The 17,654-nt window shown below is 38.8% G+C and overlaps 2 protein-coding genes across 2 annotated transcripts; both read left to right on the top strand.

Moving 5' to 3' along the window:
* Window positions 1–2,484: 2,484 nt before the first annotated feature.
* Window positions 2,485–7,317, top strand: LOC310927326 (choline-phosphate cytidylyltransferase B-like; the record flags this gene model as incomplete). The annotated part of the gene is made up of 8 exons (XM_083889620.1): window positions 2,485–2,565; window positions 3,628–3,727; window positions 3,948–4,064; window positions 4,218–4,369; window positions 5,632–5,710; window positions 5,802–5,944; window positions 6,021–6,209; window positions 7,093–7,317. 8 exons carry the CDS (start codon window positions 2,485–2,487, stop codon window positions 7,315–7,317), a joined length of 1,086 nt encoding a protein of 361 aa, XP_083745746.1.
* A 1,226-nt stretch (window positions 7,318–8,543) lies between these two features.
* On the top strand, window positions 8,544–17,654 carry LOC310927325 (palmitoyltransferase ZDHHC20-B-like; the record flags this gene model as incomplete). The annotated part of the gene is made up of 13 exons (XM_083889619.1): window positions 8,544–8,661; window positions 10,696–10,722; window positions 10,826–10,920; window positions 11,079–11,199; window positions 12,695–12,764; window positions 12,853–12,885; window positions 13,061–13,181; window positions 13,966–14,098; window positions 14,188–14,314; window positions 14,939–15,025; window positions 15,113–15,195; window positions 16,707–16,739; window positions 17,506–17,654. 13 exons carry the CDS (start codon window positions 8,544–8,546, stop codon window positions 17,652–17,654), a joined length of 1,197 nt encoding a protein of 398 aa, XP_083745745.1.

Raw genomic sequence — 17,654 nt, 5'->3', positions numbered from 1 at the left:
ATAAAAGTAAGTCATATTAATTTCTGCAAATGTACTTGCTCAAACGTGTCATTTCTGCTTTTAGATACTAAAACAATGATGACATATGGCCAAAGCATGACCATATGTTTATATAACCATTATCCAAATATTCATGACAGTCAAAAAAAAACCTCATATGAACGTTAAACATTCTAACAATAACTAGCCATGTGTTTAAGCCAGACTATATTTAGACAGTGCTCGGTGCTAAGGGCCAATTCCAATTCCTATCTTAACCCTCAATCTTAACCCTCAAGCTCAACCCTTATCTTAACTGACCCTCAAAACCAAGTGTTGAGGGTTATTTTGTAACTTAGAAATGGGACACCTCTTAAATGCAGATACGTCTTCAGACTGTGTGGGGCAAAATAACGCGAAAGCTGAGTCCAGTCTGTCAACTCCGAAAAAGAAGAAGAAGAACACATTTACATCACGATTATTTATTTATTATTTTATTTCAGTCAAGTTATTAGGTTGTCAGTTATAAGATGATACTCATACAAATACCACAACCACGGACATATTCAGCTGACAGTTACCACACACCACGGCTTATTGAAGGGTTAACGATAGCGAACGATCGTGTGTGCGCACCGGCCGGCTATTGACAAAAGATTGTAAAATAAAAATAAATGTTACGCAACAATGACGTCAGTAATCTATAATATGGGCCTAAACTAAGATAATACAATGGTTTTCATCATTTTTATATCTCTATTAACAAAGAAAATACTTAATTTGTATCGCACTCGTTTAGCTGCTTTCGACAAACACGCAATGCATTCTGGGTAGCCCTTGCTCCCAAGGGTGGTCTCGGAAAATCTCAATATTGAGGGCGACACAGCCCTTAAACTCACCCCTCAACTTAATTTTTCTGAGAATCGGGACAGCACTTGCACTAGAGGGAGCGCATTTTTGAGATTGAGGGTTAAGATTGAGGGTTAAGCAAGGAATTGGAATTCACCCATGAGCTTTCTGTACACCAGGGGTGTCAAACTCATTTTCACTATGGGCCACATCAGCATAATGGTTACCCTCAAAGGGCCAGATGTAACTGTCATACAGAATAAATGTAACTAAATGTAACCAAATATAATGAAAAATAAAGGTAATATTGGTAAATAACTTTCTGTATTTATTACTTATTAATTTTCACTCGTCGCATGATGCATATACGATGATACACTGCGATCTAGTGGCAGTGCCGTAACGCAATCGCCATGCATTGTGGGAAATGTAGGTTATGGTCAACTCATGCCTTAAAGCAGCATAGACCTGTTTTAACACAGATTAAGACCAATTAATTACTCAAGGGCCACATAAAATGACGTGGCGGGCCACATCTGGCCCCCTGGCCTTGAGTTTGACACATGTGCTGTACAGGACATATTAGTGGTTGAGAAACTCCAGAAGGATGGAGAATTAGCTATGATACTTTTGTTACTGAACATTTCAAATGTAAGAAATATGTTGGATTAAAAAAAAAAGAAAGTCAGCCAACACAATGCTGCTTGGCCCCGCCCACCCCTGCTCTGCTAATGGATACACACACAGTTAAGTCTAATAGTATATAGTATATAGTATTACTTGATATTAGTATTAGTAGGTAAAGGATGCAATACACCAATAATTCGACATTGTTTCTGTTCATGCAGACTAAATACAGGCATCATAATGACGTCAACAAAAATCAGCAGCAGAATGTCATATTCTTTACTGAGTTTAATGGGAAACCATCTATTCGTAGTGGGTGGTACATTTCACTTATTTTTCTTAATAAATACTGAATTGAAAGTATTTTTTGCACTGAATGTATTTAAGTTTCAGTATATTATTATATTTTTCTGACTCTGTATGTGTGAATGAATCACGTGGCCTTTTTATGACAGATTCAAACTGCAGTTGGTGCAACAGTGTAAACAATCCCTTTGATATAGTCACAAAAAAAACTAAATGTGCTGTAACAAGAAGGCATGGCAGTGTGTTTTTGAGTTTAAGGTAAACCCAAACTAATTTATTCACAACAGAATTTACATAACATGCAGCATGGCACTGTGGGTAGCTTGTAGAACATCTTGTTCTTCTGTGTTTGGGTCCAAAGGCTGCAAAAGTAAAAGCTTAACCCTGTAGTTGACATTATTTCGCTGTTTCACTATATCTGTTCTCTAAACATTACACTTCTGAGTGGACTTTCAGTGTCACAGTTGTCACACAACATTGTGTCATGTCATTGGTCAATTCACAAGCCTAGTATTGATGGCAAACGCAATCTGTGTTTGTGAATGCACTCAGCAGAGGAACATGAACTTTGCTCACTATAATCTCTCGTCATCAGGGTCAGGCAGGCTGATGGGATGCATACTTAAAAATGCGGACAGGCTAAGAAACTGCTCCTGTGCTCTATTTAAACCAGCCTGGAGGAGTTGCAGGTGGGTCCAGTGACGAGGCAGAAGAAGGTCAAGGATGGCTAGAAAGAGACGAGGCCGAGGAAGCAACATCCAGCAGCCGCAGGGCCCACAGAGCCAAAAACGAGGCCCGGGCAGGGTGAGTCCGACTTCTATATATCAATATGAAACACCTTTTATTCTCACGCTTACAGTAACAATCACGTGAGACTTTAAAGTCCTAACCCTTTAAGGTACGCACCAGGAAAAATTATTTATTTGCATTATATATTTTTTTAGACCCTACAGTATTTCAGATACAGGCCTCTACCAAACGGTTGAGATGTCTGTTCATAAACCGGGTATTCAGAACAAGTCACATTAATTTAGTGTTAGTGAGTTCAGCTTGATGCATTCTTCAATGAGATATAGTGAGTTAAAGTGTGGTCGACTGGTTGAGTAGTACCTTAAAAGGGTTAAGGGTAAAGAAGGTTCTGGTTGTCTTGTTTGTATACATTACTTACAGACACTGGAATATATGGGAAAGGAAGTCAGATTTATCTTCTATTTTTATACGACAGGCTTTGAACGTCACACACACACACACACACACACACACACGCACACAAAAACATTTCCTCTGAGTGTATTTGACCGGGGAGTGTTGAGATTACTGATTAGCTGGGTGGAACGATGGAATAATGACTCACTTCATCTACTCGTGCATGTAAATAAACTTACACATGGTGCCATTCCCAGTTGATATTAAATAAATGTTTAATACGATTATGTTCTATTTGCTGTAAATTAATTTGGTGCATGGGGAAATTACATCACATAATAATATTAGCATTTCTAGGGCATTTTAAATGACATACACAATACAAAATAATATAGTTTAGGTGTAAGAAACACGTAGCAGGAGGTTCAAAGTATATCTTACGGCATTGCAGATAATGCTGTGTCTCTGTGTCTCATTACAAAGTCCATGACATATCATGATGCTCATTATGTCTGAATGCTAAGATAGGACCTGAAGCTTATCTTACTTTGATAAAACAATTTTTTACAATGTTAACTTTAGAGGGGAACCCACCCTGCAAGTTTAAAAGGTAAACCAGAAACAACCGCATGTGTATTGTGACATTTTAACTGTTCAGTAATGAAAAAGGATGGAAATGGTTCAAAAAGTAGTGATTTTTCTCTGACTCTTTCTGCTCAGGCTCTGAGGGAGCCGGCTGCTTTTGCCAAATCTACAGGCTGTGAATCAGAAATCCTGCATGAAAAGTTGACCATTGCACAAGCGCGGAGGGGCACGCCAGGTCTCACTTCTTGGCTTTGTTTCCATTGCTGTTTGATGTCATTTATCTGAGCATCTTTAGATCGAACGGCTTCAGATAATGTATGAAGTCAAACTCAACAGAATTTACTGGCAGCGAGAAAAACTGATCAGATATCACCTTTTGTGTCATCGGCATATCACTCAATCTTAAGTTCTGTGAGGTCATACAAATATTTAAAACATGTTTTCACCTCTTGTAGCTAATCGTCCAGTGCGGGTCTATGCTGATGGAATCTTTGATCTTTTCCATTCGGGGCATGCTAGAGCTCTGATGCAGGCCAAAAATCTGTTTCCCAACACGTATCTGATCGTAGGAGGTAAAGCATGAATATCACAGTCTCTCTCAAAACACACAACAGTTTCACACTTAAATGTGTCTTTTTCATCTTAGTCAGCAGAATTATCTTGAAATGAAATCGCATTCAATGGCTCAGGATCTAATGAAGTGATGTACCTTCCCGTTCCTCTAGTCTGCAGTGATGAACTCACCCACCAGTTTAAAGGCTACACGGTGATGACAGAGGATGAACGCTACGATGCCCTGAGGCATTGTCGCTATATTGACGAGGTGGTGCGGGACGCTCCCTGGACCCTTACCACAGAGTTCCTCAAGAAACATAAGGTCAAATGTCACCCCACACAGTGTTTCACCAGTTAATTATATGAGATTTCTGTTTTCTACGTAAAGATACACTATAGCAGTTATAGCTGCAATAGGGGCACACCTCTATATTAAAGAACTGTATTAAGTCATTAAAGTTATGGTCAGGTGTCTGAATACTTTTGTCCATATAGTGTAGCTGTATTGAAATCATGGCACCTGCTGATGACATTATGCTACAAAGGAGGAAGTTACAGAACCACAAATCCTCTGATTAGTGAATGACATCACTTCCTGACTCATCACTGCCTGTTTTTTTTTAAACACGATGCAAGTGTGACATCTAGTGGCAGTGTCGTATACAAAGCTGTGGAGCAGACCCAATTTGGGAATCACTGAACTAGAAGATTAATTTTCCTATGGCCTGCAAAACTCTACTAAAGTGACACAACGGTGACATGAAAATAATCAGTTCCAGAGCGAATGGACAGAGAAATATTTACAAAAAAACACAGCAAACCGGTGTGTTTAACGTGTAAAGACTGCATTTATGTACTAAAAGAGCTCATTAACTTAAAGGGATACTGTGTAGTATTTATGGGTTTATATAACCCAAAATCTGTTGGGCCTGTAAGGACAAACGCGAGAGAACAAATCAAGCGTCGCTTTACTTGTATATATGTATTTATTAAAAGTATTTTATATGTTCATTCATCAACACTGTAGGTGGCGGTAATGAGGCTTAAGTGCTTCGCGCCACCTGCCATTCAAACAGTAGAACAAGGAAGTACACTGCTGTTCCAATTGAAGAATCGTGCGCGTGTACTCCCGTACTTGGCAAGTATGTACTTCAGTCGTACTTCTCAAGTATGTACTTTCAAAGTAAGCAAGTACATACTGGCATACTTGTGTATTGAGAAACGGCCTTGGTCACTTGGTCCGAGGCTTGAAACTGTAACGCTAATTCCGCAATTTTGTAGACCCACCCGTAGGGGGACGGAACCTCATTCCCAGAATGAGTGGCCCTTTCTCAATGCCCAAGTATGCAAGTACGTACTTGCATACTTGGGAAGTACATACTTAAGAAGTACGACTGGGGTACACACTTGCCAAGTACGGGAGTACATGAGTGTGATCTCTTCAATTGGAACAGCAGCGTACTTCCTTGTTTTACTGTTTGAATGGCAGGTGGCGCCAAGTGGCGAAACTTGTCAAAATCATTACCAAAATGATATTAAAAAAAATGACTATCAGGTGTTCAGTCTGTCTTGTTGCACTCACAGATTGACTTTGTGGCCCATGATGATATCCCTTACACCTCTGCTGGATCAGACGATGTTTACAAGCACATTAAGGAAGCAGGTGAAGACACATGTTACTTACTATGATGAATTCCAGTTATGTAACTTCTCGCACCACTTGAATGACTCACACGTGTTTGTCTTTGCATCAGGAATGTTCGTGGCCACTCAGAGGACAGAGGGCATCTCCACATCCGACCTGATCACTCGCATCGTCCGAGACTATGACATCTACGTCCGGCGCAATCTGCAAAGAGGCTACACAGCCCAAGAGCTGAACGTTGGATTCATTAAAGTAGGAGTGGTCAAATTTGACAAAACATTTAGAAAGAATCACAACTGTACTGATGGTCACATGCTTTCTCCAACAGGAGAAAAAGTACCGGCTCCAGAACCAGGTGGACAAGATGAAGGAGACAGTGCGCACAGTGGAGGAGAAGTCCAAACACTTTGTCTACAGAATGGAAGAGAAGAGCCAAGACCTTATCAATAAGTGGGAAGAGAAGTCAAGAGAATTCATTGGCAACTTCCTGGAGCTCTTTGGACCAGACGGAGCCTGGGTGAGCTCTATTCACAGGCAACACATACGAAAGGGAAAAACATCAAATATAACAGATACAGAACATTTCTTTATTTAGTGGTGCATTTATATTATAATTATCTTTATAATCTTGATCTTGAGTAGACATATGAGTCATATTATGTTGTATTATGACCACAGGTTAAATGGATAGTTCAGTTTTTTTATGTTTGCTATTTAAGTGCATTTGCCACCGACCTACTGATTACAGGGCTATCAATCAAATTTATCAGCATGGACAGAATGAAAAACTGTCTTTAGCCACTTCACAAAAGGCTCAGTTAATATAATCTATGCATGTCAAAGGCATACAGGAGCTGCTTATACTGCTTTGGCAGGTTTGTGTCACTCAGGTAAATCAAACAAAGGATTTCAGGCACTCAAACCATGTAATAACATATTTGAACTAACAAATGGAGGCAGCAGTGGATTATAAACTTTTGTGTGCAGTGATGTAAAATCAGTAATCTTAGTGAGTGGTTTACAAACTGCAGTTCCCAGTCAGAAAAGTCTTTGAAAAGGTGAGATAAAGCCTACAATACATTGAAGCAGGTTTTTATTGGGTAAACCATGTTTAAATTGCTGTTATAATAAGCATAAAAAGCTTCCGACATAAGCAAAGACACCACTTTATCCAGTGGGACAAACTACAAAACAGAAAATGGTGCGGTTATCATTACGTTTATATAGGAGCTGGTTAATGATATACATGACATTAGCAATTGGCACCAGTGTATAACATTTAAATGGAAAAATAACACATTCACATTCACTTACACTGAAAGAGTATTGTAAGACTAAATGCACAAATCTGCAGTGAAACACATGATACCAACCTTGTGTCTGTCCATGTGTTTGTTTAGCATGTGATTCAGGAGCGGAGTGGCCGCATGCTCCAGGCCTTGTCACCCTACTCATCACCCCGCGGCTCCCCCAGCAGCAGCCCCACCAGACAACCACTTTCTCCAGATCGCTCTCCAACCTCTGCCTCCCCCTCTAACTCCTCTCTCTCCCCTCCTTCCTCTCCACGCGCACGAAAAAAGGGGAAACGGAAGTCGACCGCCACATCCAGTAGACATGTGCAATGAGCTCACCTTTGTTAGTCTTCTCATCATAGATGTGGCACATAATATATCTGAGGAGATTAATCATTTATTACTGCCATATTCAAGTGCAATACATTACAATATACATTATGTTTATTTACTGCAAAAATGGGAAAAGAGGATTAAAAAGAAAATCAAACTATTCTAGGATGTGATTTTGTCATGTGTTATTTGTTTTCTGTCCACAAGTTTAGTCACTAAACATATTAGACCATGGGTCTCAAACTAGCAGCCCGGGGGCCACATGCGCCCCCCCACTTAATATCATGTTATAATGAATGCATGGCCTACGATCTCACCATCTTTTAAACACAGTGTGTAGCTGAGGCACATCTTCCAGTGAGGTGATAGACTATAATATACATTTGCTAGCAATGTTATTTATAATAGTAATAATAGGAAATTGGTCTTAATTATCCCATTATTAAATTCATCATATACTACATTCTATTACATATATAAACACACTTGTTAGGGGCCGAAACTGCTCCTGGTACAAATTTTAATTACAGTTGTCCACACTTTTATTTATATAATTTAAAATAAATGTCTGTTGTTTTTTTCCCCACTTTTTATTCCCTAGGCCGGCTCCCTCTTGACCACAATAGATGTGCATTGGCCCCCAGGTCATTTCAGTTTGAGACCCCTGCATTAGACAATAGCCTTTAAAGTGCATTCATATGAAAACACAAACACAGTGTTCTTGTATTATATGCATCTACAACAGAGGTGTTTTTTTAGCCTGATAAAGCCAGTTTTTTCCTGATTATATGATATGTTTATGTTTAAAAAACAGAAGTAAGTAGGTTTGAGGGCCCTATACATTTTTGCAAAACTCATGCCCAGATTTGTAAATCAGCAGCAATGAAGCACAACATTCACATTAAACTATTCAGTCATCATAAATATGAAATACAATCTGGTCATAACTGAGAAGCTATATGTTGAAACATTCATTTTTAATACATTTCATAAATGGGCTATTTTTTTTATTTATTTTTTTACAGCTGCAATACCGCAGACTGCCACTAGTAGGCCACGACTCACACTGTGGGAACCGCTGATTACGTTTGGGTCTTGCCCGGACTAAGATGGCGCCGGTTGCCTACTTGTACTTGCTGTGATGAGCCGGAGCTGTCAGTGCAGCGTTTTATGCCGTTCATGGATGTGACGTCGCCGGCAGAGAATATTCCGCAGCCAGATTAAAGATGGCTCCCTCTCACGCGTTGAGGTGTTGTAAACGAGCAGTGAACTGGATACCTGTGCTTTTTATTCACCTGGTCGTCGGCTGGTCTTATTACGCATATGTCGTGGAGCTGTGTGTGTGTAAGTACACTCTTTTTTCTAAGTGCGAGTCTGTCGTCGTGAGGCAGATATTACAGAAACGGTATGAGCTGGTGTTTACAGTTTTCAGGGGGTTGCCAAGTTTGATAATCTGGTGGGATTTTAGATTTATAATTGTCCCCCGGGCTGCAGGTTTGTGTTTAAACATTTCAATTATGAATGTTTTACTTTTAAAAATAAATGTCGTCATGACAGCACACAGTATGTTTATCAACTTTTAGGTTACAGGCATCAATACTTTAATAATAACTTAATAATATACTAAATCACCTGGCAACTTGAAATATGTGTAAACATGTTGATGTTAAAAACTGTGCAGTTAAATTATCTGGGCTGAAATTAGCAGTTCATTTTCATCATTGAATAATCTATTATTTTATGTCATATATAAATATGATACAAAATTGTGTCATATATAAATAATGTCAGCTGAAGGAAACCCTGACACACAGCCTTTACTTTTTATGCACAGCTGAGTAAGAAATAGTTTTAATTTAAAGTATAGAAGTTGTCTTGAAATATGTCTGTAATATGCAGCTGTTAATGCATAATAATAATAATAATAATATAATAATAATTGTAATCTGTGTTAAAATATGGTTTTACTCATAGTTCAAGGAACACATAACTGTGCTATTATAATTTATAATTTAACTGCATAATTCAACAATAAAAAAAAAGAATAAAAACTAAAGCTGATATTGTGTAATGGCTTATTGTTATACTTTTAAACATGGTTTGGACCTACAATAGTCCAGAAAAGTCCATAAACACTGACACGTTATTGATTCACTGGACAGAATGGTTGTTTTTACTTTTTCAGAGTTTTCCTGCTTTTGTTCTGTCATCAATTTGCACACGCATGTATTTGAGAGACACATGACTCATTCAGAGTGTCAGGCCTAGATTAGTAAATGTAAAGAAAATATTGTACTCATTATTCAAAGGATGCATTATGTGTGTGTTCAGCACTTACACGCTGATCATTCATGCACTCGCAGTAGATTTTCATTACATCCAGTGTCAGGCTGAAACCCATGATACATACTGTACCAGTATCACTTGTGTGGTGAGGACAGGGACATCCCTGCTGCTTTAACAAAGCGCTCTGTCACGGGTGGGTCACGGCTGCCTGTGCCAGGCTGCTGCCACATGGTATGAGAAAGTGTGTGTGTGTGTGTGTGCACGTGCATGCGCGTTCTTGTATGGGTATCTTTGTGAGGAAAAAACCTGTAAACCATAGGAAGTGAGGACATTTGTGGCTGGTCCTCATCTTCTGTCACTCATTTAAAGGGCTTCTTGAGGGTTAAGACTTGGTTTGAGGGTTAGGGTTAGAATTGGGTTAAGGTTAGGGTTAGGGTAATGGATTTATTTGCAATTGTTAAGGTAAGGGTAAGGGGCTAGGGAATACATGAGTGTCCTGACTACGGTTGCTGCACAAACGTGTGGGTTGTTCTTGCATCTTTGTGAGAAAAAACTTGTAAACCATAATGAGGACAAATTGGCTGGTCCTTATGTGCTTTAAATGGCTTTTTGAGGGCTAAGACTTGGTTTTAGGGTTGAGGTTAGAATTGGATTGAGGTTAAATGAGATTAGATTAAAAGAGTAGGGCAGTTTAGCTGGTACTCATGTTCTTTCACCCCTTAGGACCAGTCAAACGATCCTCGCCTTCCCAAAGTGTCCTCACACCCGATGGTCGGCTGTTTCTCATGTTCCATCATGTCTTAAAAGGGCTTTTTAGGCTTAAGTCTTGGTTTTAGGGCAAGGGTTAGAATTTGGTTTAGGAAACGTTATGTTTATTAGTCACTACACTAATTCTGCGCAAACGTGTGTGTGTGTAAGGACCTTTCCTAGCAGAAACACTGACCTTGTCAGGACCAGTTGTCCTCATGGAGAACAACACTTTGTCCTAATGAGGTTAGGGTTAGGCGTTAACCATTATGTGGGCTCATGCATTGTTAGGACATGAATAACTGCTCAGCTCTCTTACATGTTTGACGTTTCTGCCTTTTCTAGATACCATCACAAATAATGAAGAACGAAGTAAGTGACTCAGTCCCATCCTCTCATGTCAATTATTTACAGTAGAAATTATTCCAGAGATGCTTTACAATAAAAATAAACAAATATAATTGTCTTTTAACAGTCAGCTATTTGGTCATCTTTCATATCTCCATCACCATGTTCATATGGTCTTACTGGAAATCGATCTGGTCCACACCAGCCAGCCCGACAAAAGCAGTAAGTCAAGAATAATAAAAGAGCACAATGCAGCATGGACTCACTTTAAACATGCTGGTTTTTGTGTTTTAGATTTTGTTATCTCAGACCGTCTAATAAAAATGTAATATGTGTTATATTTCCACTGACCGATGGACTTTCTTTGCTCTTCCTGTCAGTTTTGTTTGCCTCGAGCAGAGAAGGAACTGTATGAGAGAGAGGAGCGAGCTGAGAGGCAGCAAGATATTCTGAAGAAAGTGGCAAGGAATTTACCTGTGTATACACGCACAGTCGGGGGAGGTGAGGTACACTCAATGTTACCCCCCCAATGCCTCTGCATGGTGTATGGCAAAAGGCCCCTACCCAATAACCCTACATTTTTGCCATAACCCTACATTTTGAGCGTTCACGTGTAAGGGGGAGCAAAGTGTGATTTTGCCCTTATAATCAACTCTCAAAATGTAGTGATCTCTGATGCAGGCTTAAAACAAAGTGAAATATGGAATTACCTATGATGCTTTGCAAATTTAGTGAGCCTGCTGATATTTTTTCAACAAAGATGGCGGCCACATTTGCCGAGGAACTATTTTGTTGTAATATATTTTCGCAAATAAGCACGTTACAAGGTCGAAATGTGTTGGAATATGTTTGTTTGATATACATCCACAGGACCGTTGAGCTTTGAACACCAATGTCAGAAAATAAATAGCCGCTAGCTTGCTCTTCTACATCTGGTTAGTTTTGTCAGTGTTTTGGATGTGTGTAACGGCGTTCACTTGAACACGAATAACCCTGGACTTCAGATTTCAATCACATTCGTGATATAGTGTTTACGAGAACGGAGAAAAACAAACATAGCCAACGCAACAGGCAACACAACAGCTGGATCCGCCGACATTTTACCTGAATGAAAATAGTAGCACTCTCTACCGGTAGAATTGTCAACATGTGACATACTTTAGCACGTTCGCTACGTTCACTATGCTAATTTGCGTGTAATTGCGTCCCAATACCACTTCCCTCAACGAGAGGAATTCACGTCGTGAGCCGAATCACAACCCTTTCATTCGTATTTATAACTAATATTTTTCATGAACTGATTCTAATGATTCAGTACATTGAAAACAACTGATTTGCTCATGACTAGTTTATGTGTCTCTTAACCCCGCCCCGATATAGTAATGGAAAAAAAACGTGCCTGGTACCAAACTGAATAGAGCAGAGTAGTGCTAGAACTGTTTAATGGAAAAAACTGACTTAAACAGCACCATTTGAAGTAATTTGACAATAACTTAAATGTGATGGACTTTTGTTTTGATTTAAAAGTTACACACTTCAACTTTAACAACGGGCAACTGTTTTGCTGTTGTCACCATTTCCTCTAGTAAAGGAGAAAGGATATTTTTTCGTTGGTCACTCACATGAACAGTGTTTAATCAGCAGCTGATAATATAGAGATATTGTCTTCCTCTTTTTCATCATATTGTGACACTGTGTTTTTAAAAAAGACGCATTGCATTATACCTTGAGACGTTGTGTCATGATGCATACACTGTCAGGCTTGTCTTTCCTGTGTTTACGGAACTGTAAATATCAGGAGGATTAATCGGGCTCAGGTGTGTTGTCCTCTCTCTACGGGAAACAACTGGCTCCTCATTAAGAGTCGTGCGCTCACCTCACTTGGTTTCACAGGAAAATCTGACAAGATGCTGAAGAAATAACATCATATATATTTATCGCCTCATCGAAATATGTAGTATTTAATAAATCTGCCTTTGTTTTTTTCTCTTAACAGCCGTCCGATACTGTGACAGTTGCCAGGTGATAAAACCTGACCGCTGCCATCACTGCTCAACCTGTGAAATGTAAGTTTTATTTCACAATGCAGACAACTGTATAAATCTGCTATATTTGACTAATTAAATGCATGTTTTCTTATCCTAATCTCTCCAGGTGCGTGCTAAAAATGGACCATCACTGCCCTTGGTAGGATTTTCTCATTAAACTATGAATCTCTTAGTTCTTCATGAAATTCAAATTTGCATGCTGTGCTTATTTATTTTAATGTTGCATTAATCACAGCCACATTGCTTGAGTTGTAAAATTAAGAAAAATATGGACAGATCCTGCTGAGCTGTTTCATGTTTCTGATTTCTTTCAGGGTGAATAACTGTGTTGGATTCTCAAATTACAAGTTCTTTATTCTGTTCTTGGCCTACGCCTCACTCTACTGTGTCATCATTTGTGCAACAGTCGTTCAGTATTTCATCAAATTTTGGACAGTAAGCACAAAAACTTCTAACTACTTAATTTTTCTTACCAATGTCATCCCTGCAGGATCTTTGGCCCTGCATTTGACTGTTGATGTTTGGTGGTCGAAAAATCAAAATACAGAAATCGAACAACGCAGATATAATTAAAGGTGCCATATGTAAGAATGTGGCCAAAAACGGTTACTACATTCAAATTCAAAATACCGAGGTCTTTTAGGTTTCGTTTTCTGGCGTAACTGGCAACCTGCGATTGTGCGGCAGCTGAGACTCTACTAACTGCAATGATTGGTAGATGGCGGTAGGTGGCGCCACATGCCAAAACATGATTTCAAAAAAAATAAACATGATTTGCAGTCTGCAAAACATTTTTTGTAATGCAAATATTTTGGCTGTGCTGTTGTTGTTGGTGAGTTCAGTTTGTTATATGAACATTATTCCTGAGTCTCTGTGAAATATTAGAAGGATTTTATGGCCAGTTGCTTTAGATTTATTACATAATGCACCTTTAATTATTGAACATTTATTACCACTATTCAGGGCTGTTTAAGTTCAGTCATGCAGTGACATGGTATCTCCTGCTGATTACATTGATATTAATATGTCACTGTAGTCTTATTATTATTATTATTATCAGTGATATGTGATAGCTCATTAGTTACAGACCTACAGTGAAGGAGTATATAGTGTAATGGCAAAAAGTAAAATAAATGATCTCAATAATGTGCAGTTATGACCTGATATTGACATACAAAGAGACAAGATCAACACTTTTTTCTCTCTTGTTTACTTAAAGAAACAGCTCCCTGACACACACGCCAAATTCCACATCTTGTTTTTGTTTTTCGTGGCGGCTCTGTTCTTTATCAGCATCCTGTCACTACTCAGCTACCATCTATGGCTTGTGGGCAAGAACAGGACCACTATAGGTAACAATAATAATAAGTAAATATGAGTTAACTGAATTTGCGCTTTGGAAGCCTCCACTGAACTAAAAGTATTTCAATTTAATTTTCAGAGGCATTCAGAGCTCCTGTTTTCTCAAATGGTCCAGATAAAAATGGGTTTTCACTTGGCTTTAGTAGAAATGTAGCTGAGGTGTTTGGAGATGAAGGAAAGTACTGGATTTTTCCCATTTTCTCAAGGTGAGTCTTCACCGAAAGTGAAATAACTACAGTTATTAGCTAGTTAACAAGCAGCACTATTGTATATTGTTCAGCAGCCTTATAAACTGCATGCAGTGTTGAAAACACTGTAATAGTGAAGAAAGAAGAAAGTGCTTTCCTAATGCAGATTGCTTTTTAGGGATGTGAATCTTTGGGTGGCTCACGATTCGATTCATAATCGATTCTCGATTCAACCGATTTGATTCATATGATTCTCGAACATCAAAACAACACAGTTTGTATAAGATAATGTGATAATGTGATCACACAAAGGCAAACTTTAGACAAAAGTAAACATTTATTCATTCAAAACAAATAAAAACCGGACTGTACAAAAAAAAATTACTTGCATAAATAAAAGCTTAGGCGAGCTGCCTTTTTCTCCCAGAAGTTACAAAAATAAACTGTGCACAAATAACACAAACGGGTGTTTTGTGTGGTTTTTCAAAATAGAAACTTAAAAAAAATTTGAGAGAAAAAAAAAAAAAGTTTATGAATCGATTCAGAATTGTGGATGATTAGAATTTGCGATTCCTATGTGAATCGATTTTTCACCCACCCCTATTGCTTTTGTTCACTAATGCTTTTATTTTATTTTATTAGTCAGGGAGATGGTCAGTCCTTTGTTACCAGGTTGGTGCATATAGATCCTGAACAAGCAAACAGCATCCTCCAGCAAAATGGAAAAAGGCAAGAGTTTTTATTTTTCCATTTTAAATTCAATCTACATCTATTCAGTTGCTATTGTGTTAATCACCAATGTGGTGCGAATTACAGCCCTGTTAATGTGGGGGAGACGAGCCTGGCTGTGCCTAATGACAATACACACCACACAGTGGACAACAGCAAAGAGAAATTTGGTATGTTGTTGATCACTTTTTTTTAGTTTGCAATTGTTCAATCATTCCTGTATTGTTGAGTATCACTTTACTACATGTAATCCTCAGTTATGGGTATTAATACTGAATTCCTCAAATATTTGATTCAAATTTACAAGGTCCTTAATTTAATAACATTTGGTTTATTTGGAGATAATATCACTATCCATACCGATTAAAGATATTGTTTAGATTAAGAATTGACACCAACATTGTTACATTAAGGCACGGTTTATTTTATATGACAACACAGTGCAACTCTAAACCTTAAAACCTTAAAACCCTGTTTGAGTTCATCATAGTCAGCCTGGAAGCACAACAGACAGTATGAAGTAGTTACCAAGTTGCCTATGAGAGGGTGTTTTGAGTGCATCTTGCAAAAATGTTCACAAGCTTCACAAGCCCTTTGTTGTTGATCGTGTGTGTAAATTCCTATGCTAGAAAAACTCCTTGAACGCACCAGTTACGTGCCGCTGCAGTTAGCGAGTGACAAGCAGTGAGTTACACAAACAGTGGCCATCGATCGCAGTATTTAGTCTGTTTAGACCGTTTTTAACCGACGTACAAACACAAACATTTTTAAGAAAAGTTCAAATAGAGATCATAACTAACCATTCTGACACGTCCTGTTGCAGTCTACATACAACTTCTTCTGTAGTTTCGTCTTCCTCCACCAGCCATTTTCCTCCCACGGTTCGTGTTCAACTGTTGTCATGGTAACATGAGCATGCCGGCATCGAGAAACACCCCTGGAAGCAGTGGGTGTGTGTTTACCTGGGTCTCATTCACATGTAAATGACCAGGCACAAAACCGAGCATTCTGAAAAGGGCTGTTTTGGCAGATTATTGAACTGCTATTGTGCTTCATCCTTATGATATTTTGACTAAAGCATGACACAGACATGTTCATTATGGCATCAGGAACAAGTTTAACTTGGGGTAATAGGGTATAATATGGGCTCTTTAAAAAAAAAAGGGGGGGGGGGGATATCTTCACGTCACGTCTCCCGATAAGTTGTTCGCCTCTCTGGTGGCGGCGCTCTTAGCGAAGCTTAAAATACATGGAGGATTGTGTTCGTTTAACCGGTCCCAGCACTAAGTACACATAGTTTTACCAGTGCCACAGAGTTCACGTTTCATACGTGTTGGAGTTTCTTTGCTCCATATAACAAATACATGATTAAAACTGAATAAATTTAGTTTGTGGAAAAAACAAGATATTGGAGAATATCATGATTTACAGGTTTGGTAAACACAGATTGACATTTTCTGATATTTTACGGACCAAGCATTTTAAGTATTTTAAAATAATCGACAGATGAATCATTGTACAAATAATCGTTAGTTCCAGCCCAACAAGTCTCACATGAACACTTCAGTCTCTTGAGATGTGTGCAGAGGATACAGGAAGTGGCCTATATTACAATATTGATCAAGGATTTTATGAGTCAAAATCTTTTATTTTGACAGTTATCATCACTATTTCCTTTCAGATGAAGGTCAGAGGGACTCTGTGACGGTGGAGAGTGAGCCATAGCAGGTATGTGGTCATGACAAGGATACTGCAGATTTTCACAGATTTGCCATTGCCCTTTGTTTATTTGTACTTTGTTGTTGCAGATACTTCCATACAGAGTTCAGCAACTACGACGCCTTAAATTAGGAGCATCATCAACTCCACAGGAGCTGTTCTGCACGCTCACGGGTTTTTACGTTTTTTTTTTCTTCACTCTACAGAAAAATAACAAATAAGTTATTCTACAACAAAAGAATAAGACAGACGGGCTCAGACATAAAACTTAAACAATAATAATAGAACGGAACAAATATTTGACAACACAATGTACATTCAAATGCTGTTTCCTAGAAGGCGAAATTAAGAAATTGTTAATTTCTTTTTAAACACTTAACACTTATAATTCAATATAAACTTCTCTTGTATAATATGGCCGACCATTGGCAAAAGTTCTTTCCATAGTTCTTCGTTGGGTGCAAATAACTAAATTAGACAGTTAAATATTGCAAGTACAGTAATGTATCATCAGCATACATGGCAATGAGTGTTTTTAATGCCTCTGGTTAACTCCTCTGTTGCAAAGTCAGAGTCCAGCTCCTCCTTGGCCATTTTGGGGAATTTAACGGTGCGTTCACACAGCCTCGGTTAGTGCAGTTAAATCTGACCCTGATGCATTGAACGCCTTTGTACGGTCCATATGAGTCAGTGTGACAGATGTCTGTCCCAGGGCCAAACAACAAAAAACTCTGGTCTGCTATCAGTGGTTCTCCTCCCAGTTCTGTCCACTCCTCACTGGGGAATGTGGAAGAGAACACGGAGGCCACACCTGCTCACTGGCCACCTGCTGGCCATCACCAGTGCAGCAGGGAAGATGAACTTTGACCTGCTGATGCTCCATGATCAAGAAATGGTACCAGCCTACTAG

This window comes from Microchirus variegatus (assembly GCF_963457635.1).
Source record: "Microchirus variegatus genome assembly, chromosome: 5".
NCBI classification, from domain to species: domain Eukaryota; kingdom Metazoa; phylum Chordata; class Actinopteri; order Pleuronectiformes; family Soleidae; genus Microchirus; species Microchirus variegatus.
This window is presented reverse-complemented; position numbering and strand designations above follow the sequence as displayed.